The sequence below is a fragment of the Centropristis striata genome, chromosome 5, assembly GCF_030273125.1.
Source record: "Centropristis striata isolate RG_2023a ecotype Rhode Island chromosome 5, C.striata_1.0, whole genome shotgun sequence".
Classification (NCBI taxonomy): domain Eukaryota; kingdom Metazoa; phylum Chordata; class Actinopteri; order Perciformes; family Serranidae; genus Centropristis; species Centropristis striata.
Genome location: NC_081521.1, coordinates 31,642,978 through 31,663,364, shown reverse-complemented (window position 1 = coordinate 31,663,364; position 20,387 = coordinate 31,642,978). Strand labels below are relative to the sequence as shown.

The window sequence follows — 20,387 nt, the reverse complement described above, 5'->3', positions numbered from 1 at the left end:
CTTAATTTCATAAGTAGAGTAAATATGCCATTGGTGAACTTCAGATAACATTGCCTGATAATCACTTAGAAAGGTTTTCTCATTTTAGAGCTGTATAGATTATCCATTAACCTGCAGTGACCTTTTTTTCTCTTTAGGGGCACAATGACTCCGGTCTTCCTGTTTGGCCAGATTGGCCGAAGTTAAGAGTTGAGACAGAAGTCCCAATGGATCAATTTTTCTTCCCTAATCCTCCTCCTCCTAACTGGTGTCCTCAAACGCGGACTAGGTGCCTACCAGTTCTCCCAGTCCAGTGGATCACCACTCAATTCAAAATGCAACAAAATGCAATTGCAAGAATGACAAAAAACGGACGCTTAAAATATTCCATGTACAGTTTTGTAGCTGCAGTCTTATGACTGCCTCTGTCCTGGATATAACACGCTGTGAGTGGAAGCATTACAGGATCAAAAGTGTTTCAGGCAGTGACAGAATTCAGCCGGGACTGTTATGATTTCTCCATACTGCTTTCTATACAAAATTCAAAAGGACACATTCAGGAAACAGCCAGAAATTTTGCAAAGCACATTCAATGCCTACACTTTACTTGGATGTCTACATTCTGTAGTCCTCTTTCTGGGTAATGACATTCATTACGGACAATAACTGACAAACAGCTTTTGCTTCGAGTCAAAAGTGGCAAATAACTGAGGCCAATTGTGATTTGCTGATATGAAACTGTGATACAAATCAAAGACTGTTAGCCATATGCCTTTTGTTAGCTCTGTGTGCTCTGTATTGCTAATATGTGAAACACACACCTACGTACCTGTGCTGGTTGCAGCTATTCCCCTGACCTACACATGGAGAACAATACAGAGGCATGCACACAAACACACACATACACGTGCCTGTGAATGGCTCTCTTTTATCCCAGAGTGCTCTGGTGTGTCTTGAGATGGGTCAGAATAATGTCAGGGGAAGGCTGCGTATGCCAGTATTTGTTCTGTGTTATTCTGTGCTGTTTTAAACATGACCCATATAAAGAGATTATGATTTGTACTGTTTTTATTTGAGAGGAGCTGCAGTCTGTTTTCACTCAATTACTGAGAGAATGGTATCCATTTATGTCTGGGAGAATATCTAGGTCCAATTACAGACCTGAGTATATGTGCGTATCATATGTTGTGATTATGCCATGAATAGAGACATTTGAAAAAGCTCTCTGATTCAGTGGAGTTAATCCACTTCTATAATCCACTCCGATATGGTGTTGTTTTATATGAGCAACCTAATCGGTTTGCATTTAATTATTTAACAGGATAAAGGTGAAACAAGGCCATCACATAGTCTATTATAGGGCATTTTATCAAGTTATAGCAGTGCTTTTACAATATAAAACTGTGATTCTTTAAATGATTACTAAAAATGGTGAAATCATTTAATGTCGCTCTAATTGCATAGGTTAATCAGAGCATAACTATCCATAACTGTGCAGGAAATGTCACTGTTTAATAAGTGTTTCCCATGCAGAGCCTCACACAGGAGCAGCCTTTTAGCAGGGAACAGCAGCGTTTGGCTCGCAGCCCTGTTAGACGACTGGTTACAGAAAAACAGACAACAGAAGTCTCTGCTGTGGTTGTGTGGAGAAGACAGAACAAGGCAACCCCACTGTAACAGTATGACCGGGCCAAACCTCTATCAAAGCATACTGCATCTATTTGTAAACATCAGTGCAATGGAAATATAATATTGAATGAAATACAGTCTTCTGTCTGACAGATTTAAGAGCTCTGGGGTTTATATTTGGCTTGCGAAAGAGATGCTGATTCAGAATTTTTAGAGAGCGTTATTGCCACACATTTGGCTGCTCTGTGAACCTCGAAAAGAATTGAACTGTGTACGAGTCCAGTGGAAAACTTCATATCATCTCGGTGCCGCAGGAGGTAAATATTAACATTCTAACAGAGGTTTACAGTCATCACACTGTCATCCTGTGTATGAGCAAGTGTGCTTTATTGCTCCAGCGAGCCCACCAGCTCGCTAATAACTCTGCCATCTCTCTAGGCCACCGTCTGTCCACAAGTATCAAACTGCATTTCTTTGAGCCATATTGGAAATGTGGTGATAGTTCTAGACTAAATATTCACAATGTTTATCAGTTATTACCCCCTTTAAACTCTTTCTCCTTCTGGCTCTTTGCCTTGTCTTTCTCTTCTCTGGTTTTATTAATAAACGTGTTAGTGATCTGCCTTTGAGATCACAAAAATACCTATGACGTCATCAAAGCTCACCACCAGCCATGGCGCTAAACCAGGAAATCTCCATAGCAACAAGGGAGGGTTGTCAGCAAGATAAAGAGAATATAGGAAAGATCCAGCCCTCTACAGGTGCACTGAAGGGATCAGCACTTAGCTGTCTGCAATAGTATCCTTTATGTGTACATGGCTTCTGAGAAGCATTGGCAGTGTGTCATTTGTGTGTCTCTGTGTGCTTTCAGGTATATTAGTGTGTGTGTGTGTGTGTGTGTGTGTGTGTGTGTGTGTGTCTGGCAGACTATCAGTGCATTGCCCCACAGGCAGATTGGGTCTCACCATGCAGGGACTCCACTTGAACAGCAGGTCTAAGTGGAGTTAAAATAATGCCAGCACAACCAATTCATGAGCCAAACTCAGACTGTATGTGCACACAAACAACATAGAGGCTTACAGGCTGAATGCCAAGAACAGCAAATGATTAAAGCATATTTCAACATCTCTAGGAAGATGGAATGACTTTAGATCAGTGCCATGTGATATATTAAGGCTGCTGTTGTGCGGCACCTCCTGCAGTTCAAATTGTGAAATTCATATTTTAATCAAAATAAATTATTTTTTGTTATTGATGTGTTATTTATGTCACCAGTGGTGGAATATAATTAAGTATGGTATTTTTATGGAGCTTTATACTTCTATTCCACTACATTTTCAGGCCAATATTGTACTTAACATAAACATGATAAATGTAAACATTATTATGCATTTTTAAATTAAGCCTCATAACAATATATTAAGTAGTTAGATGTAGTCCTGTCTTTACAAAAAATAAAACACTGCTTACATACATCAATACAAATAATCTAATCATACTTTTACAAGGTATAAAACAATCAGAGTGGGGCCATTTTGCATTACAAGTACTTTTGATACTTTAAGTACATTTTGCTGATACTTCTGTACTTTTGTTTTGAATGCAGGACTTTTATTTGCAATGAAGTAATTTCACAGTGTGGTATTTTTCCACCACTTTATGTCACAACTGTGTGTAAAACATTTTAGTGGTTGCTTTAACATAAATCATTATTACAGACATGTCCAATGACTATTGAAAAGAGCATGTCTTTTTTTAAACTAACCTTCAGCTTTTGCAGTAGCCATAAGACTACTTAACTAGGTTGACAGACTTCCATCTGGTCAGACAGGGTAGTTGCTATAGCTGAAATTTTAACATAAGAATAGAGGAATATCATTAGTAATAATCATGAATGCTGTTGTTGTTTTTTTAACTTAAACTCCATCAGTTCAGCCTCACCCCTTTCACAAGATAATTTGTTTGAACATTGTCATTGCACTTAATTTTTTTGTTAAAAAATATTGTTATAGCTGCTTCACAGGTACATCCATTGTTTAGTTTTTTCCTTATCCAGTCCTCTAAGACAATCTTTTTGATCATAGAAAAGTCACTTGGATTAATAAAAGACCGTTTTTAAAAACTACTGACTTTGAAGGCCTTTTGACATAACCACATTAATGAAGATACAAAGTTTTCTAACATACAAATCCTGAAGATAAAACTTTCTTATCCTTCCTACCTGCCACCTACAGTGCACTTTCCTGTGACTTTCAGTTGTGTGTTATTTCCATGTTCACTGGCAGAGCCACACCATTGGCAGCTGGGAAGGCTGGTTGCTAAGGGTGATGATGCTGTTGCTAGTGCTTCCACAAAAAAAAAAAAAAATCTGATTATTTCTGGATGCTGATTGGCTGATCACTTCCAGTTTCCAGCTGCAAGTGCAGTAGACACGGTAGTACTCCCTATCCAGACATATGTAGTACACACAAACACACAAACAAAACAATCTCAGACATTCAAACAGATGCAGGCAGACAAACAACAACAACAACAAAACAATATCTGCAGCATATTCAGACCCAGATGTTAAGACACATTCGTTTTTTGTTTTTTTCTCCGAGCTGTTGGAAGGGGTGATCTCCTGCCAGTCATCTCAGTTTTTGCTGTCAAAACAAACAGACAGATGGTGAGAGGGTGATCGTGTGAAACGGAGAGAGAGATGCTGCTGTGCTCCACTGGATGACTCATCACTCTGTCACTGTGACCTTTATCTGCTACCCTCTCCACCTCTATTGTTCCGTCCCTTATGTTCAATTCCTGCACATTTCTAACTCCAGTTCCTGCTGACTATGTTCATTTCCTCACTTGCACTTCTACCGATCCTCTTTTATGTGACACATAGTGCTCATTCTGACATCATACCAACCTTTTCCTTCCTTTTTTTCTTCTGTTTTGGGTCAGGTGCTGTGTTGTATGCTGGCTCTGACACAATGCTACCACAAGTCATATAACACACACACACACACACACACACACACACACACACACACTAAAGACAGAACGTTAGCAGACTGTGGCCCATATACATTGACTGCTGATTTGATTGAACTGACTAGACAGGCAGCACTTAACCGCTGCTTGCAGTGTGGGAAGAAAACATTTGCTGGGGGAGGATTCCTTACTGTCACTGCACATTCAATGTACGTTTTAAAGCTGCCAAGCATCATTGTAAAGGAGATCTCTGCATATGGCATACATATTCCACTGTGCATACTCATGCAGTATAGATACCATTATTAATATACTGCCAAGTTTCCTCTCTAAGCTAAGCCACACCTCTCAAACAGTTAGGTCATTGATTTTTCCTTGTTTTTCGAAGGCTGTGAGAACAACAGAAAGTGAAACCACATCCAGAATCAATAGTAGAGTACTCTAGTGCGAAGGTGAGGACATATCTCATCATGAAAGCAGCGATTATCATCAGCCTGGCTGCTCTCAACAGGCAGGTAGAGAACTTTCAAGGTCATTCTCTAAATATAGAGGAACCCCGGAGGGAGACAAGCGGGGAGAGCGAGATGAGTGGGGGAGAGAAATGAGGGGAAAAATAAGGCGGATGGGTCAAAATAAGTGGATATGGTAATGAAGTTCCTTGGCTCATTGTCGTAGAGGAGGATGCCCGCTGTGGAGTGCTATTTTGATGCCTCCTAACATCCACGGCTGTTCATTCTAGTAAATTTGTGGGCCCTCCTTATATGAGGGCCCTGTATACTCAGTCAATAGGAACAGAAGGAGGATTTTCATGTGTTCATGTGGAGCTGTTAGGAATAGGAACAGACAGAAAGCAGCAACTTAAGGTTTCTTTTCTTGGAGCGATAAAGAAACATAATGGCAGCACAACTTTCTCTAAACGTGTGTGTCACTGTGTTCTGGTGATGAGTGCCCTCGTGCCAACGGAGTAGGCTGTTGCATCTGTGTTTGCGTGAGTAATCACCTGCTGCAGCACCAGCAGAGGTCATCCAGGACAGAGCTCCTCCCCTGCAGTCTGCTGTCATAAGTTGGATCAACGCCCTCCTCTCTCCTTCACTCTCGCTCTCCTCCTCCTCCCTCTCTCACTTCCACATGTTCTGCTGCATAGAAAAGGGTGGAGATTTTAGGTGTGCAGGTCTGCTGACTCACACACACTTACACAGAAAAGTGCTGATCATCTCACAATATATCTTAACTGACTTATTTGTGTTGGATTTCTGTGAAAGGGCTTCATGTAATGGATCAAAAACACATTTATTCTCTGGGTAAATTCATTTAATCATGGGGATAACAAGTTATGTGCACTTTATGGACATCTGGAAACTCCCTGCACTTATATTGTCCTGATAATCATTATTCTCTCCATATTCCTTTTCTAAACCTTGTGGGACTCCCCCATAGCCATAGCACCTCAGATACTACTGTGCCCCAGCTGGCACAAGAGAACACAATGGTCTCTCACAAATTAAAAGAATGAATAAAAATGTTTTATACATAATAGAAATAGTGCTCAGATGTAGTTACAGCAGTCACATGGGGTCATTAGTCGTTAATCATTCTTATGTTTCTTTAAGAGGTTCCATCTGGTCTGCTGGGCTAAACACAAAACAGAATCAATGGTCCCTTTCGGCTCAGGCTTGGCACAACCTGAAGGTGAGAGGGAACTGGAGACACAATTGAGGACTTCAAAATGGGTGAAGGATTAATGGCCCTCAAAACTCTTTTTGAGGGCCTTTTTCTTTCTTTTTTTTTTTTAAACCCCATATCAGTTTACATTTTGTCAACTGCTAGCATTCCGCATTAGCTATTGCCTGTTCCTGTTTGCAGTCTACCCATTGCTATACAGTAAATCTAAATATATATGTTGTGTCAGTGTTTGTTGGGTATTAAAACACTTTTACTGTTTGTCTAAAAATGTAATTTGTAAAGCATTCTATTTTTTCTCAAACTAAGTAACATTTTCTAAATTTAACCTTTCAACTTTAACCTTTCCTGGCTGGGCCTCTCCGCACTGCATGCATACACATTTTTGCACTGTTTAATAATCTGTCTATGGGAAAAGTGTGCCTCATATTAATTTAAGAGCAAATAAATAAAAAAAAACAGAGCACTTGAAGAGAGCTGACCTCCTCCAAGTTCATGCCCTGTCTCACAATGTTAACAAAAGTGAAAACAATTCTTTGATTAGCTCCAAAATTTAAAGGGTTCGCCCTTCGCTCATGCTTTAACCTTCCACTAAATTCGAGGAAAATTGGGCCTGGAGTTATCTGTAAAACTGCTAAAAAAAAAAAAAAAACAACAGGGAAACATAACCTCCTTGGTGGAGCAAATAAAGTATGTATTTTTAAAGTTCGTAACCATTTTCAGAATATCTCCAATTTAAACTTTACCTGAATACAAACCTTCAAACTGCAAATTGAAATGAAACATTACAGTCATCAGAGGATATGACTCACCTTTCTCCCAACCCCAACAAACTCAATCCCATATCCCGTACTCTACGTGCCCTCTTCCGGTCCGTCAAACTGTGTTTTAGGTGATTGCTGGCATGATGGTAGCAGGTGATGAATCATTACACGAGTGACACCCAGCATTGGATATCGGTGGCTGGGCTCTTAGCTGCCTTCCATTTAGGATTGGGTCCTCTTCATTTGTATTCATGGACGACAGGGATTTAAGAGTTCCTGTCCATCAATCAGCACGTTTATGTAAAAGTGTCAATAGCTCATTGAGACCTTCAGCCATCAGCTGGGTGCAGAGTGGGCTACTGCTGCCGTCCCTGTGGTCCCATGTCATCATCTTCATCAGTGTTTTGACACTTTAATTGGAGAAGGATTGCATATGATGTCCAACCTGTCCTTGGGCAGTAGAGAATGGCAAAGCAAGGAGAACACATGGGGGGAGGACATGTGGAATTCCTCATGTATACATTCGGGAGTTGTAGAGTCTCTTTTTTTTTCATGTGTGTGCGATTCCCGCTTTCTGCCTGAGGACATATCTGGGCTTTCACCTGGCCCACTTTCATGCAGCAGCAGAGGAAATAAGGTCAGGGAAGACTGTCTGCAGGAAAAAGTCACTACTTAATTTCACTCTATAATCGTTGGACTTCACTTGAATTTCATGAAATTGTGATTGCATTAAGAGCTGTTAGCATCAGTCTGTATGTGTGAATGTGGGCCTGCATGTGCTTAATAGGACTGTGCAGTAATTAGTGGACTATGATTTAGTATGTGGGTCTGTAAATAATCAGAGACTAATCAGTGACATTAAACACTACTGGAGTCTTCCTCTGTATTCTGCATACATTAAGGACCTCACAGGGGGCACACACATTTTGTTCAATATGTGGGTCCTACCCTCATGATGTGTGTGCACATTCTGTACTCTTTTGAGTTCTGCAACAAAGCACACAGACAAATGTGCACATAAATATTATCTCTACAGGGGCACAGGGTTACTGCAGCAGCCTTTTGAACATTTTCACAGAAGGACTAAATCATAAGATGCAAGAAAATTGTTTGTGTTCAGACAATGATCACATGCACATGTACTGAAGCTCCTGGTTTATTCCTTGTCCCCTCAACTCATTGCAGTAATAGAAAACATTCCTTTTATTCTTTTTATTCATTTTTCTTCATATTTATGTGTGTGTGTTATCAAGTTGTATCAGGAGCAAGCTACAAAGTCGATTACAACATTTTAGTGAAATCTAGAGCCCCTTTTGTTGCCAGTTTCTAAATTTAAATATTGTTTTATCCTTCGTTGTCCCCTGAGACGCGCATGTTTTGTTGAAAACCGTTCCCACCCAGTGGCGAGCGATGCTTTCCCTTTAATGTGGAGCGGCGAGATACAGGAGTGTCGGGGATAGAGGGAGCGCAGAGGGATGGGGCGAGGCGCGCAAGCAGCTCTTAGTATGCGCTGCGATGCCCGACTGCAGCCCACGCATCTCAACTGTGGTGAATTATGGTGAAATATGAGAGACATGGGAAAAGCCGGCAGCTCAAAAACACTTGGTCGTGATGAGATGACACATCCGCTGCAGATTAGTCCAATAAGGGAAGAAGGACAGATATGAAGGAATGGACTTACGAGCCCAAGGCACCTTTTAAGAGGAGACAAACTGGATAAAAATAAATGCGTCTGCGCACCAAGAGAACCAGGGTGAATTCCTGCATGCCATTATCTGACATTATGCTGTAGTCCGACAGATAACGCTATGCTGCTTTGTTTAGTGCATGGAGTCTATTGTGGCTGTCCACGATCCACACAGGAGAGGGCTGCGAATGGTTTGAGCATGTCTGGCACCTGCCACTCCAAACTAACTCACTCGCGCTTGCAGATCAACTATACAACACTTGTCATTTAATGTTTTGAACATCCCAGTGCATGAACTTGGCTGCTTTGTCTCAAAAAATATTTTTCACCTATAGGCTATGAAAAACGCCCCCGGGGGACTGCGTTATTCCATGGAATGGGTTGTGAACATAAGCCTCCATTTGTTACTAATGTGCATCATTGGTGTATTCTTATGGATATTCCCCATCAGGAAAAAAGATGGTGGAGCTATATTAGGATAATAACGAGCTAAAACGCAGACACAAACACCTTTAGCTGGGATATGGATCTGTTTGGAGATCAAACAGGTGATTTCGCTTTAATCTGCCAAAGCATAGGTGCCACCGAGTAGAAATACCGACAGCAGCACCTCCCTTCCCCAATAAGTCTCCGCACATATCAGGCTAGAGGGTTACCTTTGCTGCCGCTGCAGGCGGCGGCGTATTGTTTTTGAAGAGGGGGTGTCATATTTTGCTGATGCCAAGCATTTAAAGATTTGATCACTTTATCCCCACCAAAACATCATCCCCACTCCCCTCACCAGCTTCAACCTGTAGCCTATAGCCGCATCACAGCATGTATCTGCTGGATCACTGAGACGAGGGAGATAACTCCTGCATCCTCACGCCTTGTCCCCCTCTCCTACTCCCGCGCCGCTGCAGAGCCGGAGCTTCGGGTGATATATGGCCGGCAGAGAGGAGCTGCTGTGACCGCGGTGGCTGACTTTTGACCGGACACTTCTGCTGGGCCCAGTTACGCATCACCACCAGAGGACACGCTGTAAACAAGGCTTACAAGCGCCCGTGCACATAGGTGGGACTTTTTCTTCATTCAGGTATCGTTGCTATCATATTACACGTGTGTGAAATAGTTTGCTGAACATAGTAAAATACATCATGCTTTCGTGCAATGGCCTATGAAGTTTGAAGGTTGTAGTCAAACAGTTGTGCAGTAATGCATTGGGCTATGGCATGTGTTAAAATAATTTAGAGATAAACTATTTATTTCATTAGTGACTTGATGAAGTTTTTCTCAGCTTTGGCAGGGAATGTTGGTCACATCACACGTACAGAGAGAGGAAATTCATCTCAGAGATTGTATGGAGCACTCAGCATGTAATCAGATTTGTTGGTTGTAATTGCACCCTGTGAGAGCTGATACAATATTACTGGCTGGCATATTGATCCTGCACTGCGCTCATATGAAGGAGAACTCATAACCTAATACACATAGACATGATGGAGCCAATGCGCTCAAGTGGTTCTGGCTCCCCCCTCCATCCGTGCTTGTTATTTCCAACTGCTCTTCTCTGCCTGTTTGCAGGAAGGTCTTGAAATAACACAGCATTTCTGGGAATTACTGACCATTTTAGCAAGTGAAAGATGTTACAGCACATTTAATAAAAATGAATGATCCAGAAACCAGTTGTAGAAAATGCATGCTCAAGATGTAAATGGATGTATCAGTTCAAAACATTTCTTCCTCATTGCATTCATAATGTGACACATGGTTATCACATTAATACTGCAGTTTTTCTCTGCTTTCTGTCCTGTCCTGTAGCTCTCCGCAGGCAGACCTGCCTGTACCTGAATCCACGAGCGTGTGGAGCCTTTATCTCCTTGTGGCCCGACGTGGCCCCACCCTGTCTGAACCCTGCAGGTCCCATCTTCCTCCAGCATGACGGTTGCTACCAGCGACCCTGCGGATGAAGCCGCAGCACATCCGGGTCAGCCTCATGACCAGTACGACCCAGAGCTGGATCATGAGTGCTGCGAGAGGGTCGTCATAAACATCTCGGGCTTGCGATTTGAGACGCAGCTCAAGACCCTCTCCCAGTTTCCAGAAACGCTGCTGGGGGACCCCAAGAAGAGGATGAGGTACTTTGATCCACTCCGGAACGAGTACTTTTTTGATCGTAATCGACCAAGTTTTGATGCTATTCTGTATTATTACCAATCAGGAGGGAGGCTGCGTCGGCCTGTTAATGTGACCCTGGACATTTTTTCTGAAGAGATTCGGTTTTATGAATTGGGTGAGGAGGCTATGGAAATCTTCAGGGAGGATGAAGGTTTCATAAAGGAAGAGGAGCGGCCTCTTCCAGAGAATGAGTTTCAGAGACAAGTGTGGTTGCTATTTGAGTATCCGGAGAGCTCGGGTCCTGCGCGCATCATTGCCATCATCTCTGTCATGGTGATTCTGATCTCCATTGTCAGCTTCTGCTTAGAGACATTGCCAGTTTTCCGAAATGATGATGAGGAGATGTACAATTATCAGTTCCCATCTATGGCCAACGCCACCTATACCTATGACAGCTCAGCCTATTTCAAAGACCCTTTCTTCATCGTGGAGACTCTCTGTATCATTTGGTTCTCGTTTGAGTTCCTAGTTAGATTCTTTGCCTGTCCTAGTAAAGCTGGATTTTTTGGCAACATCATGAACATCATTGATATCGTGGCAATCATCCCCTACTTCATCACCCTGGGCACAGAGCTGGCAGAGAGGCCAGAGGACGGCCAGGCAGGCCAGCAGGCTATGTCTTTGGCTATTCTTCGTGTCATTCGTCTGGTCAGGGTGTTTCGTATCTTCAAACTCTCACGTCATTCCAAGGGGCTCCAGATCTTGGGCCAGACTCTGAAGGCCAGTATGCGAGAGCTGGGCCTCCTCATCTTCTTCCTGTTCATCGGCGTGATCCTGTTCTCCAGTGCTGTCTACTTTGCAGAAGCAGACGAGGCAGAGTCCCAGTTCAGCAGCATCCCTGAGGCCTTTTGGTGGGCTGTGGTTTCCATGACCACTGTGGGCTATGGAGACATGGTCCCGACAACCATTGGAGGAAAGATTGTGGGGTCTCTCTGCGCCATTGCCGGTGTGCTGACTATTGCTCTGCCTGTACCCGTCATTGTGTCAAATTTCAACTACTTCTACCACAGAGAGACGGAGGGCGAGGAGCAGGCACAGTATCTTAATGTTCCCAGTGTGCCTAAAGCCAGCTCAGCTGATGATCTGAAGAAAAGTGGTCGGAGCGGCAGCGGGTCCACTATCAGTAAATCTGACTATGTGGAGATCCAGGAGGCTGTGAACCACAGCACTGAGGACTTCAGACCAGAGGGCATAAAAACAGGAAACTGCACCCTTGCTAACACTAATTATGTAAACATCACTAAGATGCGTACAGATGTATAATGTAAGCTTCTGTAGATGGATAACTTCAGCTGGGGTCTGTAACAGAAGGATGAAGGTGTGACTCCCTGTTATGACCAACGCATGGCGCCCCGTGGGGAGTCCAGAGCAGATGAATGGGATTAACTTGGAGAAAAGGTCAGTTAAGAGGACCTCACGTTCTCCCACATCCTATGGACCTATCAACGCATATCATAGATTTGCCACCTGTCTTATTTAGGACATTGTCAGTGTCTGCATGGAGTTAGTCTTACCTATGTGACAGTAGTCATTCTGCTCGCAACAGTAGCCAAATAGTAGCCTAACCAGTAATAACCAATATTAACAACATAAAGGGACCACTAGTTTCTATGTTCTTGCTCAAACTGCCGCTGGGAGAAGATGCACGATAACAACAATTTAGATCAGTGTAATTTATAAATGTATCTTATTAACTTGTGATCAAGAACAGGCCATAATATCAGCATTCTTGAACGACTTTAATCTGCTGGCCTAACTGCCAAGGTCCTGACTCAGAGAAAAACAAAACCAACATGATCACAGCTGTTCTGTCAAGGGAAAACTGAAATGCGCAACAAAGAGTGAGAGAGCGAGCAATACTAACAGGCTTTTGGCCAAATGGTCATTTGTTGCTTTCTCTGTAAGAGTAAAAAGGCAGAGTGCACTAGCATTCCTCCCTAGGCCTTCACTAGATATTGTCTACAACTTAGTGGCTTCTGTAACAGATGTATGAAAGTGCTGTGCTGTAATTCTGGACCACGATAGCACACATTCTGTTTCCTGCCATTTTTCTTCAATGAAGCTTAGATTTACAGTATGTATACTCTTGCCAAGACCTTGCCTTTTTTTGTTTCCAGCCAATACAAGCTAGCAGGTGGACAGAAGAAAAGTCTCGCTAAACAGAGTGAATGCTTATTTATTGTGAATTGTTTTGTTTTGTTAGTCATATGATAAATGTCTGCTTCTCACCTACATTTTTTATGGATACACGATGTAGAAAGATAGTGAATATTTTCTCTGCAGCGTTCTGAGTGAGTGCCTATTCCTCCATCCTCCTGACTTCATAGCATTCCATGTTTGTAGAAATAGATCAAATGAGATTACGGAGCAAACTAGGATAAGCTTTTAGTTTGACGTTTTTGCCAGAAGCTAATTTCAGACAAGTTCAAGGGTTTGGCAGCAACGTGTATGTAGGTCGTTTTTTTTTACTCTAAAAATTAAAAATGACAGTTTTTCTAAAGGCCCATAACCAAAGGAAAAGCTCAGTGATCAACTAAAATGAATCTATGAAACCTTGAAAGTCATCTTTTGTCATAGCAGCAATACCTGCTTTGTATTTTTAAAATGACAAGAAGCAATGTCAGTGTTTAAGTCTACTGTAAGCTTGCTTATGATATCCAGAATCAGTAGGTAAAATTGATCACTCTTACCTAATCAAACTGATGAAACATTTGAACCTTTCGTGCCCTCGTTCCCATGTGTTTCTCCCCTTAAAAGGTCGATCGTAAGTTGTTAAACTTTGCCTGCCTCTGGAACAAGTGTTGCTTGCTCAATTATTAGACCACCGAAGACACATGCTGCCACCTGGCAAACTGTATCTTGGATTGTAAAAGAGATATATTTGGTTCTCAATTTTTGCTTTTCTTTGTGACACTCATGCAGTTTTAACATTCATTCCATTGGTGCATTATTCCCATGTAATGCAATCCAAGGACAAGGATATATGTCCTTCATTAGCTTTTCATCCAACAGATGCTATTCTGCTATCGTAGTGATGCATGTCATTTGAAGTAATCATTGTAGCATGAATTAGTATGAATAATACTTAACAGGCAAACTGACACCAATATATTCCTATATCTCTACTGCTGCTATGTGCAATATACTGTATGAAAGACAAGTGTCTCGCTTTTAGAAGTATGTGTCATGCTTTGCATCTGCATCTTCTTGCTGTTATTATCTGAAACATTGTTGAGTCGTAGTCCCTGTGAAGTATTTATCCCAAGAGGGTTGTGTATCCATAAGATCTGTTCACTATCATGAATGTAAGGAGAAAGTAACAGCAGGTAAACATGAGAGGAAACACGGAAGGTTTGAGTCCAAATCCACTCCGACTCCAGAACAGGGAGAGCTAAATGTGTCATCCACAGTTAAGATATTAACTAATGTCCCGCTCGCTCCAGTGTTGAAGTCTTTATAGTCACTCGCAGTCACAACCCAGTCACTGTGTCTAACAGTGAAAGCACAACAACAGCTACTATCTGCTGCCAGCCCAGTGAATGCACAGATTCAGACAGCCAGTCGGTTTGACTTTTTGCCCGACCAAGTGTATCATAATGCTGCAAGGGACTGTCTGAGTGCGCTTATCTCTGATACATAGGTCCATCATGCTCACTGTGTAGTGCTGTTTGTGCATGTGTTTGTGTGCGTGAATGAAAGAGAGAAGACGGAGAGAGAGGCAAAGAGATAGTGAGAAATAGAGAGCTTTTAGATCATCGCAAACTGAGCGTGTAGCTCTTGGAGACTAAAAGTTAATCTGAAACACTGCTCTTCTTAACTCAAGGCCACTATGGTTCTCTTTATACTTTATTCTATCCTAGCACACTGTGCCTGTGTATATGTCCAACACATACATATTAAACCCAGGCAACTGAAAGGAATTTCCTGCCACACTCACTAGATGAGATCTATGAGCATGTGTTGACTTATGAGATACGCTGCAGTATCAGCCAATTACTTAAGGAAATAGAGGAAAATCGGATAAGGAAAGTAAGAAAAACACTGCCCACACCCTCTTCTGCTGTTTAATCTGATGTGTACTTGTATTTTTCTAAACTGTTCTTGTGTACCGGAATACCTATGTGACTTTATGTGGCTTGAAAGCTTCCTCTGGATTTCTGTTGTTTCCACTCTTGTTACCAAGCACACTATTGAAGTGACACTCCGTCAAGACAAAAAACAATCTCTGGGAGAAACCAACAGGACTGCACTCAGCACATCAGGATCATTGGAGCTAAGGAATACACATCTCTGCTGTACTCCACAGACAAGAGGACACTTCACACAAACAAACACGCCAGACAATTAAACACTTACAGCTGTGTACACACGTGCACACACACTGCCTGTGACGGACACTGTGGTTCTATCGGACTTCAAGGCCACAAAGTGAATGGACTTAAACCCACTGCTGGTGGTGAACACACGTAGCCATGTAAACAATGTATCTAAGAGTTACAGTTGCTTTCAATGATGTCTTAAAATGCCTAAAGCTTCAGCTTTAAAATGAGCTTCTGCCATGTACAGATTCCTGTGTAGCAGGGAATCAAAGTGTATGCTTGCTGAATTAACCCAAGAAGCTAAAGTTGTATAGTAGATGAGTTATCTCTTAGGTTCGCTCCAGGGACAAAGGATGGAAGTATAAATCAAAAAAGAAATATAATTTCTATGAGAACTTATTTGTGTCATCAGACACTGTATAAATTAACTGTTGTTTGTTTTTTTTCACTATGTTTTTCTATTTGAATGTTGTTGTTGGCTTACCTTTGAGCCTCACATGGTGCAGGGGATGAGGTTTGACTGAAATACACGTGCAGGCCTTGGTCAAATAGATTCTGTCCTTTCTGTCTTAATACATATTTACCCCCAGACAACCACCTCCTCTTACTTTATTTCCTCTACCACCTCCTACCACTATTTGCCAGTCAAATACTGTATGTGTGTTTAAGATTGGGATAATCCTCAGCTTCTTCACTCGCTGTCCCTAGCTTTTGCAGTCTCGATACTCCGCTATCTGTATAAAGCCTGTGGAAGGAAAAAGACCTATTATCGCTATGAACACTTCTCAAACCCTTCTTGAGAACTTCCAGTTGCTGTATTCAACCTATCCTTATCTTATGAAAAGTTCTGCACCATTTTTCGTGTGTTATCCAGCAGCACGACCAGGACCTGTTTAGGCAACAAATCTACTTGGTTTGCTATAGAAAAAGATCATGGTTTTGGTTAAAATAAGTTCTTTTGAACTACTTGGTTAGGTTTAGGAAAAGATGTTGGTTTGGGTTAAAATAACATGTAACATAATTAATAATGGTCTCCTGGGTGAAAGACCTGTGCTTGTTTCAAATAACTGTTTGCTACCTAACTGCATAAGTTATGTAACATGGGATGTAACAGTCATGACCCACCCTACTCTACCTCTGATTGGCTAGTACTTGTTGCCTTCGTTGGTTTGGGTTGGAAATGATTAGGCATGAGCAGCGCTATTGCTTAAGGTTTGGGTAAGAATATATGGATAAGCCAGCCAGAGGTGGAGTAGGGCAGGTCACACCTTGGCCATTATAGGAAAAGAAAAATAGCGCTAACAGGACGTTTGTTACATAACTTGGGTTAGTAAGTTAGTCATGTAAGTGAAATTCGATCTCCTGGGTGAAAGTCCTGTGTTTGTTTGACCCATCTATCCACCTCGACTTACTGCCAACACGGACTTTGTCGTTCTTTATACTAGATCACCTTACTTCTGCCTTTGAGAGAGCTCCGCACGTCCTGGCTCACGACTCATGATTATATGGGCTATTTACAAATTATAACACATTACTTTTCGTGGGTATGAGTACGAACAGCAAATGAGAACAGCGTGAGTGATTAATACAGAATATTAACAGAGAGAGCACTCGAAATGCAAATGTAAATTACATACCTATTGACTACTGGTCTTCATGACAATATCAATAATAACATCATTATGATTACCTCAAACTACTGTTGTGTCTTTTTCTTATGTGATGCAATAGACTTTGTGAAGTCAAAAGACAGATAGATTGCAATTCTAATAGTGGATTCAGACCAGTTTTATTGTCATGCCAGTCCAAACCAGCTTATATTTATCTGTTATGTTTTTCATCATAATATTATACTTTGTATATTCAGAATGCACAGAATTGAGCAGAAAATGACTCTTAATGATTGACGTGTAAAAACAGCAATGTCACTGAGGCGTACAGTTTGTAAGATATGCAATTCTTCTTTGATGCTCTTGTAGCTAAATAAAGCCATGAGACAGAAAACCTAAGAGTTGCATATAATGTAAATTGATAAAAGCATCACTGGAGCTGCAGCTCTCATGTCCATTACAGAAGGTATATTTGAATCGACTATGAACCCTCACCATCTCAATGGTTTTGACTCCTGCTTCTGTCCTTGAGTGAATCTTATGCTTTCTGTGTTTTACTCAGAAAACAGAGTGGGCTATTTATAAAACCAGCAAGAGGGAAAGTGAGAAAACGAGAGAGGAGAGCAAAACGCTCCTGACTCGTAGTTCAGTGTAGAGTGGCACAAGTACAAACATTCTCTGTATCACTTCCTCTCGCTGCTGGAAATGTTTGTCTCTCCTCTTGTTGTCTTTACCTTCTGCTCTTATCACTGCTGCTTGAGTGTGATCTCGCTTTTCCTCTCTATTATTCCCCCCTCTCATATTTCATTTCCCACACATTTTCTCTTGTGTTCATCTCTCTCCTCCTCTGTCTCTCCACCAGTGCTAAGCACCAAAGTAATGCACAGTGGGTGATCTGAATCTCCTCTCAGACATATATTAGCAGGAGTATAATGCTCCCTCTGGGCCACCTCAGTTGGCTGGGTTCCGGTATGCCAGCTAAGGACAAGCAGCCAGGCATCCTGATGGGTATTGATCCACTGATTGCTGTTTGATTAGCTACGTATTAAACAGAAGCTTGGCTCAAGTTCTGTTTAAGCCAGCTGATACATTTCATCTATATCACACATGTGTGGGTAATCCCATTGAACAATGTATGCAAGATTGTTCCCTGATTTTGTTTTACTTGTGCTTTTATTTTGAAGGCAACATTTATTTAATGATTTAAAGTGGCCAGAAGACAGTTAATAATAAAATGAATATATTACCAATGTTTTCTTGCACAGTTTCTCTCCTATTGGCCATTTTGATGGACAACAGTGCACTTGTATGTTGTATGAGGCAATATCCAATAGACCCTGTGATTGCCTCACATGCTGTGAATATTTGTCCATGTAGTATGGGCTGATTTATAACCTAATACACAGCCCAGTTAATAGCCTGTCAACTTTGAGCTTTCTTTATAGCACACCGTATTCCATCGGGGAAACCTGTGTGCAAATCTGTACATTTATCTGTATGTGTGTGTATGTGGAGGGGAACTCCCCTTTTTATCACTCCCCTTTGAGCAGTGAAAACCCCTTATATTAACTTCCTCTATAAATAGCACACACAGCAGGTTTCCCCTCTGTTTATAGGGAATATCTCCTTCTTGCGTTAGTTAAACAGCCAGAGGAATGTGTATATTGCATAGTTATAATCCAAGACAAAGGAGACAAGAAACTATTTAAAAAGGATACTTAAAAAAAATAATTTAGCTTATAAAGCACATCAGATGTAGGGATGATGGATGGTTGGAATGTGGAGTGAATAATAATAATGATAGAGGGGGTGGGGACGTTGAGGAGAGGCATAGGTAGACGTATGAGAAAAGACGGACACCACTGGGGAGCTTCAGCCTGTCAATGTGTTTAATGAGCTGAATTGATTTAAAGATCTGGCCTACATTCTTTAGGCTGCTTTACATCATATACCTTTACTCACCAAACCTGCCAAACAGAAGGGTCCTAAATATAATCTTAGCTGATAAGATGTGTTTGTAGTATGGTAGAGCTGTACAGTGACCTGATTTTATAGCTGTGTTGAACAAGGAAACATCCTCTCTAGTGTTATTTGAAAATGTTCACATCAACCATAAACCTTACATAAAATAAAATAGAACAAGGAATTTCAAGACAATATTATACAATATATAACTCTCAATCTCAATCTTTTTTTCTGAAGTTGGATTGTTTGAAATGCCATTTAAGGTAAATAAATAATTATGCCTATGAAACAAAACAATATGACCCGGAAATAAATCCTGAAATAAATAAATGAGGCAATATAGCATAAATTTCCTGAAGTGAATAAAAGTAGCCCTTTGAAAAATAAGTTATTTAAAATACAATTCTATTTATTTATTAAACTTTGTTAATGTTGACTTTTTATTTGTATATAAATTGCCTCATTTATTGATTTTTCGATTAATTTCATAGAAATATTAATATATTTCAATGCCACATGCTTTTATTTATTAATATTGACTTATATGACATTTCAGATTTGAAGTTCAGTAGCTCAGGACAGTAATTAATGAATAGTTCCATATATGGAAAATAAGGCATAAGCTATAAACAGAGTAATGTGTTGAGAGGCACAACAAGCTAATCTGCATAGCCTAGCCTTCCAAGCATGACAGTGACCTTAAGAGAAAAAGACTCCGGAGATAAAACGAAGTAGAAAATGAATACATAATACTCCCTTTTTAGCATAAACAGTGCTGCATATTAAGAATCAACCAGCTTTGTCCACAGAGGTTCTCTGTGCAGACTGCAAAGGAAAAATCCTCTTCTACCTACAAGTGGGAAGACATCCACTCAGCTAAAGGGTATCAATTAAAACCGTGAGCAAAAATTAGATCTTAAAAAATGAATAAATAAATAAAATAAAGGTAAGTTATTCCTGCAAAACTGTCTGTGTCTCATCTGATAAACAGCATGTTAAGCCCTGCTGCTTTCATTAATAACCTGAAGAGATGAAACTAAACAAACTAACATAGATGTGGTTTTATATAATCTGCATGGACAGAGGATGAATGGGCTTCCTTTGACTTCTATCTTTTGCTAATAAGATACTGAAGCTGAAACTAGAAGATCTGAAGTATCCAAGCCATGATATCATATCGGGAAGGGGTGAAATAATGTGCCAAAGTTAGTGCAAAAGTCAAATCAGATGTACCTCTTCAGTGGTTCAATATCAGGTTCAATATATCTGAATGCAAATAGGCTCTATGCACACTGAAAAAAAATGAGTGATATTATCTTTAAAAAAGCTAGGCAAGTTTTCCCACATAAAGTGTTTGTAATCTTTACTCAGGCTGTTTCTAAGTAATATTTATTTAATAGAACAACTTTTTTTATTTTATTTTTTTATGAAAATACACAAGTAAATTGAAGAATCACTGATGTCCCTCAATTACATTTTACTTGGAAATATCAACTAATTAAGCCAATGAACTGGTTTAGTGAATATTACTTGGAACGAATGATTCAATTTACATACAAAACTGAGGACACATAATGACAAACAATCACTAAGTAATGCACTACATGGAAAACTGCTATTTTAA

General features: G+C 40.8%; 2 protein-coding genes across 4 annotated transcripts in view; both read left to right on the top strand.

The window, feature by feature from the left end:
- LOC131971657 (potassium voltage-gated channel subfamily A member 3) overlaps positions 1–1,029 on the top strand; it is an 83,818-nt gene extending 82,789 nt beyond the window's left edge. For both annotated transcript variants that reach the window (XR_009394399.1, XM_059333190.1), the window contains exon 3: positions 138–1,029. The gene's annotated coding sequence lies outside the window, so the exon portion shown is untranslated. The remainder of the gene's footprint in view (positions 1–137) is intronic.
- A 7,632-nt stretch (positions 1,030–8,661) lies between these two features.
- Positions 8,662–18,044, top strand: kcna2b (potassium voltage-gated channel, shaker-related subfamily, member 2b). 2 transcript variants are annotated; one of them, XM_059333374.1, is made up of 3 exons: positions 8,662–8,778; positions 9,615–9,765; positions 10,513–18,044. In XM_059333374.1, exon 3 carries the CDS (start codon positions 10,630–10,632, stop codon positions 12,130–12,132), a length of 1,503 nt encoding a protein of 500 aa, XP_059189357.1. In that variant the 5' UTR covers positions 8,662–8,778; positions 9,615–9,765; positions 10,513–10,629; the 3' UTR covers positions 12,133–18,044. The 2 variants fall into 2 exon arrangements, with proteins under 2 accessions (XP_059189357.1, XP_059189358.1); XM_059333375.1 differs by having other exon boundaries at positions 9,615–9,787.
- Positions 18,045–20,387: the final 2,343 nt, after the last annotated feature.

Excerpts from the sequence above, each read along its gene's own strand:
- kcna2b (XM_059333374.1), top strand. The coding sequence starts at position 10,630 with ATGACGGTTGCTACCAGCGACCCTGCGGATGAAGCCGCAGCACATCCG.